Source organism: Phymastichus coffea, unplaced genomic scaffold, assembly GCF_024137745.1.
Source record: "Phymastichus coffea isolate CEN01 unplaced genomic scaffold, Cenicafe_Pcof_1.1 PCOF00062, whole genome shotgun sequence".
NCBI classification, from domain to species: domain Eukaryota; kingdom Metazoa; phylum Arthropoda; class Insecta; order Hymenoptera; family Eulophidae; genus Phymastichus; species Phymastichus coffea.
Genome location: NW_026706873.1, coordinates 739,512 through 757,975, shown reverse-complemented (window position 1 = coordinate 757,975; position 18,464 = coordinate 739,512). Strand labels below are relative to the sequence as shown.

The 18,464-nt window shown below is 42.8% G+C and overlaps 1 protein-coding gene across 1 annotated transcript; it reads left to right on the top strand.

Moving 5' to 3' along the window:
- Positions 1 to 3,296: 3,296 nt before the first annotated feature.
- On the top strand, positions 3,297 to 6,147 carry LOC131667052 (uncharacterized). Its single transcript, XM_058940230.1, has 3 exons — positions 3,297 to 4,650; positions 5,327 to 5,469; positions 6,078 to 6,147. Exons 1-3 carry the CDS (start codon positions 4,351 to 4,353, stop codon positions 6,091 to 6,093), a joined length of 459 nt encoding a protein of 152 aa, XP_058796213.1. The 5' UTR covers positions 3,297 to 4,350; the 3' UTR covers positions 6,094 to 6,147.
- The last annotated feature ends 12,317 nt before the right edge of the window (positions 6,148 to 18,464 follow it).

Below are 18,464 nucleotides of genomic sequence, written 5' to 3'. Positions count from 1 at the left end.
CTTTCCAGTCTCAAAGCTTTCAAAGCCTTTTGGTAGCCAATCGAGTCACCCTCCTCAGAGCATCGTTGAGAATGCATAGTTAATGTTTGAATAGCGCCCGAAATTAAGCAACCACGAGAGCTTCGAGTCACCTATAAAGACCCGAGCTTTTTTACCGAACGTGAGACGAGTCAAGCCGAGCTTTCGGAGATGACTAATTTTCAATTTTGACTCAGCCGCGCAGCTTGTATTTCTGAATGCTCGAGGAAATGGTGTGGATCGATTGTGCGTTCTGCTTTACTAGCCAGCTCATATCTCGTCATTTTTGTCTGCGGACGTAGAACAAAAAACGGCACACGCGCGCCAGTAATTACTATACCAGGGAAAAAAGTTTAGAGGACGACGAGAGAAAGGAAAAAGCTCGGTCCATCTATTTGCTGTGATACCTCAGCGCTATAGGCGCCGAAACAACTTTTTCAACTTTCCAGAAGTTGTTTAGTCAGAGCAAAAAAAAATAATAATAATGTCAAGCAAGGGTACGGTATTTGTTCAAGTTGGATAGCAAAAGTTTTTTCATGCACACTATTAGATCCCGAAGATGTCTAGTATTCAATGTTATTTAATATATATGCGAGCGATCTAGTAGTGAAAATTCAAAGCATCCATGTATGATTCATGCTGTTTACGCGAAACTCAAAGACACGACTCGTCGAGTTAGCCATCCGACAGATCGTTCACTCCACGATACGACAGTCAAAATCACGAGGAACACCGAATAAAACCTAAAGCGCGTGTTTCTATCACTCGCAGCTCGGAATCACCTCGCGATCAACTCGAAGAGTACTCGCCTAGAAGAAGAGCCGCGATATTTCGTCGCCCCAAAAATAAACATTCGTAAAAAGGTCGCCATCAGTCGCGGAGTTCCGTAAGAGCGACGTCGCGGCTTTATTTTTACGTCTCTCACCTCTAATCTCAACGCCCTCGCATCTTTGTGAATTTATCGCTGATCCCCTCTCTCTCTCTCTCTCTTCTCGTCCCGCACTCTCGCGGTGAATTTATGGGTGTGCGTGAGCGACGAGCGGCGAGAGAAGAAAAAAAATAAGAGAAGCTTTTGCCCGAATGACCAGAAATAACGGCACGCGCGCGTGATAGCCGCTCTCGAATCATCCGTGAATTTTCGCGCGCCGACGTTAGCCGTTCGTTAATAATAGGATTCCGGCAATTAGCTCGAGAGCTCGCTCCAAGCGTTTGCAAAACAGACGAACTAACGTGTCGCGCGTACGTCGCTCCCACAAAATTGCCTATTTGCACTCCGATTACAATCATCGCACGAGTTTCGCGCCCTCTCTCTCTCTCTCTCCCTCTTTCGGTTCCGTCTGATCGGAATTGAATACTTCTACTTCGCGGCGTGTACGTCGATACGCCTGGCAATATATCCTCCTCGAAGTGATATTTTTCGCGATTCTCTTTCGTCGGGAGAGAGGCCGTTTCGCCGGCAAATCGGCCTGCAACACTTAGCCGCGCAGCGTATTACGCGCGCAGAAAACGGTCGGTGGGTATTTGCCAGGGCGAAAATGCGCGAAGCCTCTTAATATCCCGAAGCGGCTCTCGACTTACTTCGCGTTTGAAAAAAAATTAATAAATAACAAAAAAAGCTCCTTCCTGCATCGCTTGCTCGCGGATAGGAGGGCGAGGCAGGGGAGGGGGTCGAACGGAGCGAGCGCGACACACACCCGTGCGTGAATTTCCATCGTCGCGGCTCCTTAGGCGCGCGTCGATTTTCATGCGTGCGACCGTGCGCGCGGTCGATAGCCGCGACGGCGCAGCACACCCGAATCCGCGGGCACGGGCTATTTTATCGGCGCGCGAGCCTCGGTTGACGACATGCCGCGAGAGGCAGTGCTTGCTCGCGCTGCCCCGGTGTTGGCCTAGCGGGGTGTATGCGGGTGGCGAACGAAGGCGCGGGGTTCTGCAAGTTTCCCGGCGATCAAAGGGCAAATTGCTCTCGTTTCGCTCTGCTTGTTGCCGGCTGCGTGACTTTCCAACGGGAATTTCACGATCCGGGAAAGGGAAATGACGCCGCGACAAAAGGCCGAGCGCGCCTGCAGAGCGCGAGAAACTTATCTCGCGCGGATCCGTAAACGCGGCCACTTGACGTCTCTTTGGCCGCTCGGCGACTTCCATTTCCACTAGCCTTGCCAGCCGCGCCAATCTCCCAGTCCTTCCGTCGCGTGACGTCACGCCAGCAGGACAAATGTTATCTCGTCTAGGAAAACGGAATGTATCGTTCTCGACGCACCTGAGAGAAATTACGAGGGAGGATATACGGTCGATGTTTGAATAAGGCGAAGGCGACCTGGAACAGCTGATTCGTTGGGATTATTGCCGAGTGTTCTAGTGATTCGGCTGAAGATTCATGTATACATTTATAGATTTTGAAACGAATGATGCAAAAAGAAGAATTGAACCGCTATATCCATCTAATTGATGTTAAACTCTTTTCGATATCCAATGTTCAACTCGTAACATCTGTTCCATCCAGTAGCAAAAAAATATCGAATCGCGTTCAGTGAATCAGCTTCTCTTTAACATCATTTCCGGAGTAGGATGGTAGTAAAAAAGGAAGAAACCTTCGCTGATGTACTTGTGCTACCGTAATTTCGCGATTCCCATGCGTTCGGGCGAACCAATTAGACGCGAGTTGGTCGAGAAGCTTTGCCAGAGAAGCCTTCGAGAGACTGAGAGAAGCTTCGATAGTGTATGAAATGTTTGACCGAAATATCACGCGGATCGCTCGTCTATAGATCGCGTCGCGTTGTTTTCCTCGCAGGACGCGGTGTTGGGCTCACGACGAACGAGAGACGCGCGAATGCTGTGGCCGCTTATCCGACGAATTTTTTCCAGAGAGACGCCTCGCTGGCTTTCAAGGCACCTAGCGCCGGCGCGTTCTCCCGAAGCTTTATTAAAAGCCCGCTGTCTTTCTTCGCGCCTTGCGAAATTCCGCGCGCGCACACACTTGCCGTCGGCGAGGAGACGAAATTGTTTTTGGGCCGCGCGGCAGCGCCCAGCGTCTGCGAGAGCTGTTTATTAAAAAAATCTTTATTAGCCCGCGCAAAACGTGTCGCTGGGTTAGGGGGAGGGGAAGGGGGGTCGAGAGAGGCCCGTGGAAAATCCAATTGCAGCGTCGTGCCGCGCGGTCGCGGGAGAAAGGGATGCGAGAGGCCATGCGCGGGAGGGAGGCGTCGAGCCGGCGACTGCGAGTACAGCCGTACCCGAGAAAGCCAGCCGGATTATTCGGTCAGTCGACGGTGCGACGCCGCCGCGCGAGGCTGCTGCGCCGCGACGCGATCTAACGTTCGTCTGCCTCGCGATCCACGTGCTCGTCCCGTCTCGTCGCGCGCACCACGGAGAACCGAAGGCAAAGGACAAAAGTGAGCAGTTCGCGTTGTGGAGCGAGAAAGCCAGTGCTCGATCGTTCGCCTCGCTCGCCTCCTTCGAGAGGGTTGCAAAGTAGACGTTACACCTACGCGCGCGCGTAAGATTGAAAGTTATTTCGAAATGACACGTCGGCGCGAACGACGTGGATTGATCCGATCTTATTTCGTTCCTCGCGAGCGTTTGGATATGTGAAATAGGCAAAGCGAGAGCTTTCGTCCGCTCTTCCCAGCTCGCCCCCTCCCCTTCCCCTTCTACCTCGATCGGGGGTACCGAAAAGAGCGGGAAAGGATCGATCGCGCCGCAATTGTATCGACGCACATAGCCAATCGAGCGATCACGCCCGCGGCGGATTCGCTTCGGCCGATCGTGTCGGATGACTCGTGACGCGCGGGAGAGCTCTTTTCCTCGCGTTATGTCACGAGGAGCCGAGCAGCTGCCCTTTCCGACGAGCGGGCGTTAATGATCGCCGATGACGCTCCGAGAAAAAGAGCGCGAATACGCGAGCGCTAATTAGCCGACGACGATGTAACGTCTGCGCGTGTGCTCGAATCCGCGCGCTATTTATACGTGGAAGAGCTCGTGGTCCGAGGAGTAGGCAGCGGCAGTCGTGAAAACGAAGAGGCGCGCGTCGGATAATCCATAAAGACGAGGCGACTCGGCTGGACCGAGGCTCGCATCGCCTCGGGGGTTATCTTTCCCGCGGAAGGGCTGCCACGTGGCGCTCGTCTTCCGCTTCCCCGGCCGGCGCAGGCGATCGCCTCGCGAGCGGGCTTCGACTTTTGACGGGTGCCTGCGCTGGGCCAGCGGCGCGTTAATTGCCCACGTTGATATATAATTCAGTGACGGCGCGACGCTCGGCGGAGCCGCGTTCAGAGCAGTGAGTACACGGCGGCAGGGGCGAAGCTGGAAGACGCGGATGGTCGATTGGCAGGGATGTCGGACTCGCCGAAGCCGAAGCCGGAGAAGCGTAAACTGCCGCCGAGACCGAGGATCCAGCTGCCAGTGCCGGGTCAGTACGTGCCGCGGTCGTATCCGCACACGCCGTCGAGCTACGTCAGCGGCTCCTATGGCCAGTCAGCGTCGATGCCGATGACGCCGATGACCGGGCAACCGACCGCCGTCGTTTACACCGACAAGACCAACGAGTTTTTCACGCACCTCAAGGGCATCAAGAATTGGACCAAGTCGGGCTTGAGCGTCGGCGAGAAAAGCGCTTTCTGGCTCTACGAGAAGGTGAGCGCCGACAAGAGAGAGAGAATAACAAAAAAAAAACGCTCGCCCGAGTCCTTTCGGCGCGCTCGTTGCTTGCTCGTTGCTGCAGTCCCTGCCCACCGCAGACTCTTCTCGATGACGAACGCCGAGATTTCAGTCAGGCCGCGAATCGAGGCTGGCGCGCATTTGTTTGTCCTGTCGCTCCGCGCGCGTTGACGGCGCCACGGACGATGATAAGCCCGACGGATTTAGAAGCCAGCTCGGCATCATTGCAACGACTTTGACGTTCGCGCGTCGTCACGAATCATTTTTCCAAATGCCCCGCGAACAGCGCTCGCCGCTCTTTCCTCTCTGCAGCGCTTTGCCAATTGTTTCCTAACTCCGCTGTCGGCGTCGCGAAGCACGCGCCTGCCGTGTTGTCTCGCTAAATCTAACCGAAATGAAAATTTCGCAGTTCAACTCCGCCGGATGCCTCGTTTCGCATTCTCGGTTATTTATCTATTTTCTCTTTGTTACTTTTACGAGATACAATTAACACGCGAAGTTGAACAATGAGTAGATTTGTGTGCGGGCCAAATTAAATGAAAACGGCGAACGTCTCGGCCGTTACAGTCTCTCGTTCCTTCTCGAGAGTCCTCGAAAACAGTGATATATCGAGGAAAAAAACACTCGAGTCAAGAGGGTGATTTCTGCTTAGGTCAGCTCCTGGAGCAAAAGATGGTTCACGCACATCTTCCTGTTCTTCGTGCTGTTCTTATACAGCATACTAGGGGCTTTCCTCTTCATGTACGTGGAGAGAACCAACGAGCGGATTGTCATGGAGGACATTATGTCCGAGAGGTGAGTACGAGTTTCCTCCACTTCGCGAAGTTTAATGAGGTGTTTAATTAGTTTCCGCGGAGCTTCCTTATTAGATAGATGCGAATATTACGCGAGTGGACGGTCAAAAGAAGTAATCTGGGCTGCGAATATTCCGTTCAATATTTTCAGTCTTAATTACCCGATCGACGAGCGAGTAATGAAAGTTCATTAACGAAATGAAACTTCCTCTCGCGCGAGTCGCTCTGAACTTCCAAACGTCCCCTAGGCGCGAGACTAACGTACGTCTTCTCGCGCGCTCCCGAAAGAAGGAAAAAATTAAGGTTGTAAAATCGAAACCCGCCGACGTTGTATGTTTCACAGCCCGTTAGTCCGAAAATCGAGTTTGATCCCGTACGCGCGCCTCAATTGCCATCCGTGTCTCATCGATTTCATCCTCTGCGACGGATACGCGACTACGTATACAGACTTCCTGGATAATGACCTGCTAAATTGATAAACAAAGCTTTATTGCCACAACATTGGGTATTCAATTATACGCTGATTAATATCTCCGGAACGAAACAATGAGCCTTGCGCACCATAATCATATGAGATATTTTGAGCTAACCGCTTGTTTGTTCCCAAAGCTTTTTGAACAGGTGAAAAATTCTTCTTTAACCTGGCGATGTACAATGGAGAAAACGTCCGTATGGTGCGGTACGTACAGGGCTTCCGCGGAATAGTGACATTTAGAGTGCCGTAAGAGGATCAAAATTCAACTAGACACTTTCCAATTGAACGTCGCGCTCAAAGCAAAAGAAGAAAAGACACCATAGCGGTAATCCTTGGTTACGGGGCCGACGAGTCAACGGTAATGATCCATTACCGCATATGCTTGCTGCAGTTTTCAATTCCTTGGAGAATCCATTACTCCTCCGTTAGTTTTTCATCTGCGCAGTTTTACGTGGGCCATCGACGAACGGCACACATTGCGTGTTCATTAATACAGATTAAGCTCATCACCGCGGGTTCAAAAGCCGCCGCGGCAATTCGATTGGCCACACAACGGATGCACTCGTTGCTCGCAACTTTGCTGGGCGTCGCTCCTTCGGCGTGCCCGGAGGCGAACGGATCGCGCGCACGCCGCCGAGAGGCAGATTGAAATGTAAGCCAAATCAATGGACGGCCGCGTGGCGCGTGAGTCGCATGGGAATCGAGCTTCCACGACCCCGCGCTAAATCGCCGAGAGGCGCATTTCTCATTCCGCGCGCGCGCGCTCGCTCGTCCGGCCTTTCTTTGCCTAAATTTTTTAATATGATCAGTCGGGAAGAGAAGAGAAGCGGGCCGTTGCAGCTCTATCCTCGTGCAAAATTTACGACCGACGGTCGGAGGAAGAATCGAAAGTTTTCGGCCAGTGGCGAGGCTCCGATTGGCGTGATTGAAGTCTATTTTCTTGCTGCTTTTTTAGCGACTCGCGCTCCAGCTGCAACATTGGCTTTCCAAAGCAGTGGGAATGCTACTCCGCGCGAGAGCCGAACTGTTGCTGGCAGTTTGGGAACTTCGTTTCCGCAATGAAGTGAAAACGTGGTAAACGAATTTTTTCTCTGATATCGCGGAAGGAGATATTGCTCAAAGCCCCGACAATGCCGTCAAATTAATCCTCATAAGAGGGATTTATCGAAGAATCGACCGAAACAAAATTACTTTCACGATGTACGCTGTTTCGCCAGGGTTCGCCAAAATGCCGTTTTTCTCTAGTATATTAATCCACAAATAGCTCGACTCCATGCGGAGAGCAAACGAATAAGCCATCAGTCGACCTACTCCGTATAATGCTGTTCGCTTGAATAATTCACGTTCCGCGAAGTGCCGCGTAACTTTGGCATTAATTTGTTGCAGAGACAAAGTGATCAGGCAGATGAAGGACTTGTGGTTCGAGCCAGCAATGATCAACAATTCAAAAATGTGGGAAGGCCAAGCCAAGGGCCAATTGATAGCTTATGAAAAGAAGCTGGATCAGTTTCTCAAGCAGTTGCGGTATCAATTCGATCCGGCTGACGACACGTGGAACATATGGAACGCGATAATCTATTGCTGCACAGTCTACACGACGATTGGTGAGTGGGCCTTGCAATTTTCATTCGTTGCGCAAGCACACGCGGACATAAGTTTGCTATAGCAGTGAGCTGTCTGCCCAGGCACATCCCGAAAAATCCTCTTGCATTCTCATCTCAAGGTAACCGTCCCATCGCGGCTCGAAACCAAATGCAATCGTCACTCTCCCACGAAAGCTCGTCAAGCTCGATTGTATTCCTTGAAGAACGCTTTGTCTTAAGGACAAAAGTCAGCGTAGGTGCGCATGCAGGGGGTATCGTCTCTGTAGATTATCCAATATTTCCGAAATGATTTCAGTCAGTCGAGCGGTCGATGGAAGCACGACAAACACGGCGATATTCTCGAAAAGAGATTTACTTTGAGCTTGATCAACGCGTTCGGTCCTGCGCGATTCGACATCCACTGCTTAACAAACTCTGCGTGATTTATATGCGGCGCCGATCCGACAAGCACGTACAGCTTTTTCACCCGGAAAAGGACCCGTGGAAGAAAAGAAAAAAAAAGAAAAAAAGAGGCGAAGGGGCGTGATATTTCTATCGCGGAATGTATCACGGATATTCTTCCCCGGGAAGAGAGACATATATAAGAATGGAGTTTTCGCTTGGAAAAAGTCTGCATGATGTGGTTTTTATTCGCTTGGCTTTTCGTCCTTTTCCGTAACGGAGAGTGCAGTGCGTGTTTAGAAGATAGCAGCAGTCCTGCGCGAAATGTTTGCAAGTCGAGCTTTTTCCATCTTTTAATCACAATTGTTTATCAAATCGGCTCATTAATATTTCATACTAAAGTCGAGCGAAATAACTTTATTTTCCGTGCTACAAGTTTTCTATTGTTATTATTATTTTGTAATAAAATATAGGTGTATTAGTGCAGTACACGCCGTAAACATTTTACGAAGACGTTATTTCAATCCTCTTTTTGGTTTCCTCGACAATGAAGGAAAGCTTTTCTCTCTCTCGTCTATTTCCAGTTTAATGTCAAACATCTTTCACGAACTCTATCATTGACTTAGAGAAGCCAAGAGTGACAGTCACATCGGGAAGTTATCTTAACGATGAAAATTCCCGATGTGCGTTGTTGTCGAGCGCCGCTTGGAATTCGGTCGCCGAGTCGATTTATTTTGGGATCCCTTTGGATGCACTGGGGAGAAAATTTTTTTGGAGTACTCGTAGGTAGTTCGAACGAAATAATCGTAGGCGACCTCGTATATAAAAAGAAAAACAAACGAACCTACGAACCGAAAAAATTTTGCGTACGGTGTATCCCCACAAACGTTGCACTGAGTCTTCTCTATTTCATCTCGACGACGAGTGAGCGTGCTATATTTACCTCGCCCTGCTGCGACACGTTACACGGACGGACGAACAGAGGAGAGAGAGAATCCGTGTTCCGCCTCGGCGTGCAATCCGACGATCCAGCGATGAGACGCATACGTATAGGCGGAATCTGGACTTCGATTAGAATGTAATCAAAACATCGCTCGGGAAGATTTTTTTTTATTTTTCGATAAAGTGCGTTTTGATATGCAATTCTTCGTTCTCGCGGCGGCATTTCAGGTACAACTATCCGAGAATAATTTCTTTCAGCATCAACGAGGCGGTAAAAATGTATTCCGAACGGGAAAAAAAAATAAGAGAGAGAGAACCATTATGCGCTCGAACGGCACGCTCACATTTCGTATAATTAGAGTGGAGAAGAAAAAAAGCCGGACAAAAGATTCTCTCTCGCCTATGCGTCGTCATTATATCCGATGTACACGACGATTTGAAATTGAAATCGGTAGAGAAGGAGGTCGTGGCACGGGAGCGTCAAGAAAAAATAAGTTGACGACCAATTTTTTTTTCTCCGAGCGCCAGGGGAATCACGAGGCGGGCGGAATGGCCGGCTCTCTCGTTTTCCGAAAGGTGGCGCCCGTGGGAAAAAGGTCTAAAGCGAAAAGAGGCGACGGAGAAGAGCCGAGTGATATAGCGCGGACGGCGAATTTTCGAACGATATAACGCGGCGAGGCGCTGAGGGGGGAAGTGACGCGCCGTCGCCGCGAATATGAGCGACGTGTTTAGGGCTATCTGCAAGTTTGCACGCCCCAGTGCGGTGCAGCAGGCTCAGCTGTTGCCAGGGCCACGAGCTTGCATAAGTTATAAGCAGGTCGCGTCCACAGGAAATGAGCGAGAGACGCCCACCCTCCGCCCTCTACCACCCACTGGCAGTGCCTATAACGATTAACCTGCGTTAACGTTTCCATTGCATTACAATTTTTTTCGTCCGACTTGAGCTCGTCTCTTACTACTTGTTTCGAACTCAACGGGGATCAATGCTTGCATTCCGATTTAAAATCACTTTCAGCTGTAATCATTCACAACTAGAGTTCTACCTCCAATATTGCTGTTTCACAAAAGAGTGTGTATTTCGTTAAAAGATTCGACAAGCAACAACGAAGCAATGATTTATCGATTAGTTTGAACGAGTGGTGACAAATCGACGACTGGCACATCGAGTAAACGAACAATGTCATTTCGACAGAGGACGTGGTATCTCGTACGTCGCGCACGTCAGACAATTGAATCTACGATGGGACGGTGTGTGTGCACGGCAATATTCGCGCGCGCGCCGGAAGGCGCCGTGCAATTCGCGGATCTCTTGCCGTCGGAGAGGTCCGCACGTTATACTTTGCAAATAGGCCTTGCGAGTGGATATATATTTTTTTATGATATAGATTTTATTATTTCGGCGCGGATTGTGCTTTAATTTAAATTGTAACTGTCGCCACTACTTTGGCGTGTCAGAATATTCTTCTGCTATTAGAATATCGATCGCTCACGGAGAATCGAACTTCTGCTCTACTGGAAAATTCTCAATTTGGACGAGTACCTACCTTGTAAGCGATCCGCATCTTCTTCTGATGGATATTTCGTTACCAGAAAATTGTGAGTTTTAGATTTTACGTGGATTTTAAAAATAAGATTTTTTATATTAATTTGTTGCCTAGCGGCCTGGAAGTAGCATTTTCCCGGCCGCGGCTCGGTCGGTAACGTACTAATTTCGGCCTTGCTGGACAAAAAAATAGTATACGCTTCACGGCCGGGAAATTGACAAGCCCATAGCACGCGTTTGACAACCTCGGCTTTGCCTTGTTTGTCAATGCTCACGTGCTACGAACTTACCAGTACTTCCCCGACCTATAGGTGCGTTATTTACTATTTCTCGTTATACAATAAACAGGAATTCCGGTACAGCTTTCATTTTTATCGTTTAATTTATCAACGAGCAGCAAATATTTATGTTTTTTTTCGAATTTCCCTACACAATTCATAGATCGAAAAGTTGATTAAGCGTCAAATCTTCAAATTCACATGCCGCGTCGCTCTACCTTTTCCAATAGACTCCAGTAATGAGATTAATCTTATTATTTGCACGAGCAATTGTCATCAAAAGAAAGCCGTTGAGCCGCTTAACCCTTAGTAGCCTGATTTACGAAAGTGATTTTACTTGTTCACTTTGCCGCGCAAGTAATATGTCATAGATAAAATAATGATGATGATGATATTTGATTTTTTTTTAATTTCGTTGGAAAGAATATTATACAACTGTAAAATACGTACAGCCAACCTATAAAAAAAAACTAATAGTAATGTGAACATTCGGTTTAAAAGATTGGTATCAAAATTGAAACTCTAGGTTATTAAGGGTTAAATGACTTATTATTATTTCTTATACAGAAATGACTTATGAAATGATCTTTTGTTTTGTAAGTACGACGACATATCTGGCATGGAAGAAGCATATCTATTCCACAACATTGTTTCTTACGGCGGAGCATCCTACTGTAGAATTTATAAATCGCAGAATTCATTGTCGGTTTCTAAAATGAAAATCACAATTTCGCAAAACGTTCGTTAAATTACAGCCGACAAGTAAAAATACATAGGCATGCCTGTTCGAGGTGTTGTCATCTGTTGCTCAATCACAGCGATCGAGTTTGGGATATTTAATTGTTCAATTGTACCCACGGCAATAGCATTGAATAACGAGTCCGATACGATCCAACGTGAAAGTGCACTTGATCAAATAAATATTACCTTTGACTTCGGTCCCAACTACATCGGTAAGGTCAATACTGTCGCTATATCGGATACCAGTATCGCTATCGCCGCCATGACATCTGCACCACAATCATGGAAACTGGCTGGTCTCACATCTCGATAACACGCGCTTGCTGGATATACGGTTGCTTGCATGGTGCTGAAAGTAGAGCATACTTTAAATTCAGTCATGCAAAGTCTTTGATTGCGGACATTAGCGGGTGGCGCTATCGACGGATTTCTCGACCCATATTTACTTTCCTTGCGAACCAAACCTTGCGGCACGGAAACTTATGGACGAAGGCCTGCGATCATTACCAACGCAAATGAATGATGTTTTTTCCAACATGCATTGCTTCGACGAGATGAAATTGTGCGAGAGAAACAAAAAAATTTTTTTATCAATTTGTCAGTTGTCATTTCAAATGTTAACGGGGGAGCGAGTGCATGAGAACGAAACGATTATTTTTTCTGTGGCTTCACACGTAATGCTTTTAAGTAAGTAGTTTTCGGTTTCGCTTGGCGTGAAGCCAAGAGGAAACAAATAAAAATTCTACCCAGGAAAAACAAAGCGTTCTCACACAATCCAATACACGTGAAAAATACCTCATGATAAAACTGCGATATTTTTATTCCAGGCGTTTTAAAAAGAGCCAAACGAAGTCGAAAAAAAATATTGCATTTCAACTATTCTTTTCGTATTCCCCAAAGAAGAATATAGAACAAACCGTTTTCATCGCGCGACAAATTTACATGTAGCTGCTTGTTTATTTTACTCAATTATGTAAAAATTTCTAAAAATACTCTATACAGTGTTGGCTGGTGCAGAATAACGTACAAAAAAATGCTTTTCTCAAAATTAATTCAATTTAAAGACATTTTTATTCCAAGTATTGATACATTTATTCACAAATTACAAATTCAGTTTTGATCGAATGATCTGTAAAAATGACAAACCATGTCCAATAAATTTCTTTAGCTCGCCGCAAACGTATGTTTCAGCTGTATGTGTTTCGTCGAATTCCCATTTGTGTCGGCTCTGCGTTTGTAAAAAGAGCATTGGAAGTTTGGGTGTTTACCGCAGAAAAATCGCAGATGCACGTAGGTCGTAGATCGAGCTGCATCTCTGACAAGTGTACTGTACCGGCGAGTTATACGTGAGACATCAATTTCGTCGGGAATCATTTTGCAATATACGATCGCGTTCGTCTCTTGTTGCACGCCAAACACGACATGTCGAATGATGCGACGTCTCGCTCAAGAATGAACAAGTTATACGACAAGATCGTACGGAAAATGTGTTATTACGCAACGAGCATCGAATGATGGAACTCACTAGGTTTTGCTGCTACTCGCATCGCTTATATACATCGACTACGTGGACACGGCGGTTTTCAGAGGTAACCGCGGACTACCAAGCACCGGCGAATAAGTATGCATGATTGATTATGGAGAAAACACAAATGTTGTAGTATACGTGAATAAGCTGAAATTTAACAGGTAACAAGCAGATTGATGCAAAGTTAATATTCAAGAAACAAAAACTCAGAAAATATCTCGGAAAAAGAGAAATATCTTACGCATTAAAAAAAAAATACTAAAAGAATTAGTCAAAGGTAGATCAACAGATGGTGTGATAGAAAAAAAAGAGTATGTGTCAAGTTTATTTTACATCTATAGAATTTATGAATATTTTTCGGTTGCCGAATAACGTGGCATTTATAACGAGATCTATAACTGTAGATTGAGCAGGCGAGTGACTTTTCGCATTTTTAATTGCAATGAACAGCCATAGCCAAAAAGTATGTTAAAGTTAGCTTTGCAGGGGTATCTGAGTGCTGAGTGACAATTTTTACATATGTATTAACGCGTGTAGACGATCCAGATACTGTCTTTTTCGTCGACTGCGATGTCACGGTCTGGACATATAAAGTCCATGAGCATTGACTCTTCTGCAATAAATATAGAACATTTACGTCAATCTGTAATTATTTGAAGTGAATTAGGATCGATTGATGAAGATCATTTACTATCTCGTTAACGTGGAACAGTTAAAACTTAAGTTGATCTGCCTCGCGCTGAAATGGTATTACATCGTTACTATGATCAACGATTTTAATGCTTAATCATAAGTCCTCAAAATCAATTGCACATTCTTCGACGTCAACTAGTGATTCGCAACCTACTCGTTGAATAAAACAAAATACGTTTAATGGATCAGCTGTAAGAGACAGGTATACATTAAATATTACAATGAAGTATATATGTGTTAGTACAATACAAATAATGCGATTAGTATAAGAAGTCAATATTACGAAAATGAGTAAACAAAATAAGTCAATATGTGCGATAAAAAATTTATTGATAACATTACTTTATATAAGTTCCATTGTAAAAGTTTGCGTAAATCCTTTTAATCTTTGCAGCTTTCAGTTTGCATTACTATAAACCGGAAAGTCACGGTTGCAGCTTTTTCAATCGTACTATTTATCCGATCAATGATATCGTATGAACGCACGACCACAGACGTCTAAAAAAAATATTTTTCATTTCTTTGAGATCTATTTAAAATAAACATGACCGCGATGCACAGATTTTTTTTTGCGATGAATACTATAACATCGAATTACTACGTCGTAGAAAAATTTATAGCAAAAGTAGAAATAGAAATGGGACAAGGTCATGCAGTATAACACAGATAGACGGTAGCTTATTTCATTTATTCGATTCATTTCAAATTTTGTCCGTGCTGATTACAAATTAAACATGGCACTCAACATCTCAGACAGTTTCAAGTATCATACCGTCAACCATTGGGATAAGAAAAGTTTGTGCCAGCGCCTTTATCAGTAGTAATGTAAGTCGCAAGAGTAGGCTCAGTAGGCTGTACTTTGATAGGAACTTATACAATAAATAATTTAATTATTGAATTGACGTTATTTCTTATGTAAATAAATCAGCAAACAATATACATATAATCAGTTACATTTATGACATTTATAGATGATATCCATATAATCTCTTTCTAATTTTCAAAATTAAAATGATTTTTTATACTGTTATAAGAACGAATTTTAATAAGTCGTTTGACATCAAAATTATACATAATAATAAATATCAAAGCGATACTTGATGCAGACATAGAATTTTGATTTGTAATTACGTTATAATTAAATTTAACAGTAATATAAAACTTACCTATATTTAATGTCATGTAAATATCTTACGGCAAAGTAGACAATAGCCTACTCTTACAGCTTGCGTCACTGACTAGCAGAGGCGCTAATCCGAACTTTTCCAACTCCAATATTAGTCAATCTTATTCTCTCTAAGGCATCTGCATATTACCGTGAAATGAGTACATTTCAAAAATACTTTGTCCAAGTAACAGTTAAAAAGAGATTGAAAACAAATTGTAGCAATGCGTATGTTTACATATCCTACGTAGCCTAAAATCTTTTGGCCTATCGCAGTGAACAGCGGGTATGAGTTGATACCTTGCCGTGAAAAAGAGCCGGATGCGTAAGTAAGCCGGGGCCTGACGTATCGGGATGGACGTTTTCCGCGAGTACAACCAATCTCGCCGCACTCGTTCAAGGAGACGTGTCCGTATCGCTCGAGCTCTGCTGTGTTTGCTATGCGTTTTTTTTCTGGAATTTCAAGCAAACGACTACCTTGAGTAAAAATAATAAATTTAATTTTTTAAGTAAACGAGACTCGTGCACGCACATGTTTGTCGATGTATATAGTTATAGACTCACTTTTTTTTCATCTCTTTTTGCCCTTTCTTTCGGAATTACCATCAGTGCCCGGCATCAACCTTTTCATATGAAATTTCTGTTTAACAATTTTCCATTCTCCATTATCGTCTTTTGTTCGATAAACGAATTTAAATAAAACTTTGCCTGTAACAGAATTGAATTCTATAGTCGAATATCTCAGCGATGATATCGCTCGACATTTAATTTGATTCTTAGTGATCACGACTATAGCCTCGGCATTTTTAAATATCAAAACTACACACGATAACAGTTGCACTGCGAATTACACATACACGTATATTTCACTGTAGCTTGTACATTCTTCACATGCGTGCAACGTATACGTCAACAGAAATTGCCGAGTAACAAGTGAGAAGACGTTGATTGTATCTTTTTTTTATTTTTTATTGCTTATGTTTCACATAGAATCATTATTGCGAACTACTTCCAATCATTTCTTTTTTTTTTCTTTTTTATTACCTTGATCAATAATAATATTTACAACTTAACGATTTTTGTGCATCATACAAGAATAAGAATATATCGAATTATTATTTTCCTTCATCGTATTAACCCTTAAAGAAAAATTTTGTTTCTTCCTCAAAGATCTCGTCTCATATCAGAATTTCAGTAAGTTTGTTAGTTACAATATGAGCATGGAAGTTCTGGCTATTTGCCCTAAACGTTTCGAACGTGATTATACGCGCCTGAGTAAGTTGAAAATTTAGTATGACACACTGATCGTAACAGTATTGAAACAAAGTTTTACAATGACCGCACTGTAGTTTGTAAGGGTAAACGTCTAAAATAATGATATTCTCATACTTGAGGATGTTGTCGCAGATAGATACTACAAATCGTTCAATATATTGTTAACTTTTCGAGAATTGTTATCAGAAACTTAAAAGATGTATTTTGGTAATTAACAAACGTAAAGTCTAAATTATAAACTTTAACTTTAACATACGTTTCCCTCTGGTCAAATTATTATCTTCATTTGCAGTACCGTAATATGCAGCGTATGATGATTCTTCTTCCATTTCCTCAAATGGTACCAGATCTTCAAATTTGTAAACGAAAGTTCAAAACTGCTATCAATTACGTAGTTCAAACCTGTAGAGACTGATAAAATGAATTTGTTAGTACCTCACGTTTAGTGTTCTGCATTTAATATAACATATGTTTATTGTATTTCTCTTCATCTTTTTTATAGTTTTCTGTTTAAAAATTAGCATTCGATCACACTTTGGACGGAAAATATTAGTCATAACATTGAATGGCTTTAAAAATATTTTAAAAACTTTGAATTATTTTGAATAATAAAATAATTGAACAAGTAATTGTAATTTAACTAAAGCTTACGATCTATATTAGCAGTGTCACTCGTGTAGTCAATGTCGTCATTAAAACATATATTTTCCATTTTTACTTTAACGAATTCTGTAAAATGATTAAGTTCCTCCTTAATACCTAGAATATAAATAACATTTAAGTTCAAGTCTTGGCAAATGAATAATTTTATCAACTCAATATATTCAGAAACTTAATTTGAAAAATATGCGCAAGAAATTGAAAGTACTGTAAATAATTAAAAGTTTTGTTGTGAAAATGTGAAACATATTGATAAAAGATGGAAAAAATTGTTTGACATTGCTCGTGTTTAAAGCACTAGTAGAGAACTAGGTAAACCTGCACGTTACGCATAAATTAGTATTGTAATTGTTTCAAAAGGGTAAGATAGGAGAAAGAAGCTTATACAACTTTATAGATATAGTCGAGATTTATTTCATAAAGAGTGAAATTACAATAAAATGCATAAATTGCTACAAAAGATCAATTTTTAACTACTGTTAGTTATACGCATGTTGATGAATAAGAAATACAAACTGTTCTAGAATATCATTTGAATAGAATACAGCTGCATGAACTAAGATATAAAAACGGAAATATACACTGTAAAAAGTTATACTTATTTTGAACGAATTATTATTTTTTTATGATAAAAGTAACAAGTTGATTGATACATGAGACAAATTTCTTCGGATAACTTTTTTAATATTTGACCACAAAAAAAGTAAAACTTTTTGCTACGTATAACAATACAACTTGGTATAAAAAGACCTACATTTGTCACATTTCTAAAAAATTAATACATTGCTGAATGAGCAATACTTAAATCGTGATTAAAACTTAAAATACATCATCACATTCTGAAAAGTAAGAAAAATGAACTAATTACGGTTCGAATTTGTCGTATGTTTTTATATGTAATTTGAAATATTGCTCACTTTTATAATGTTTTCCACACAATAAACAATCAAAACTTTTCTTATATGACAGACTTTCATATGCATTCGCAAATACCTGAAGTCCTTGCAGCATATAGGACATTTGTTACCCACTGCTACACCATGATTGCGTTTGTATTATATATGCATTTGCATATTATGATTGGAAAACGAATACTGTAATCACACCATGAACATTCGACTAAACTTTGCATTTTTCAACAAGCATTATGACTGTGCGTAATGTTTGCTTATAAATATAATTTTATATTTATTGCAACAAAATAAGAGCTTGGTTTTGAAAATTGTACGTCCATCGGATTGTTTTCGGAAGTGCAATATGTTTGATTTTTTCGTAACCTTCTCACGTTCTGGACATCTAATTTTTCATCTGTTCTCTATACTAATCCAATCATAATTAATTGGTTCAAGTTTATTTTCTCAAGTACAAAAAAAAATTTTTGAAATAAAAATAATTTACTAGCTACTTTTCTTATACATTTGAATGACGTATAACATCACAAATGAATAAATAACTCTTCCAAATCCCTTTCTTTTATTTATAATTATTTTAAAATGATTTTATGATTTTATTAGAGATAAGGGGGAAACTTTATCGACTTGGTAATATCTATTTGATGGTATTCCCATATCTGTTGCAAATTTAATCGCCTTCTTGTTATAGTTATATAGTTTTATGTTTTCTAAAACGCCATTTTTACATCATCCAACAATTTACTCGAAGAATGAGTGAACCTACAGTTGACGTAATGTTTATACTACCTCTTGAAACG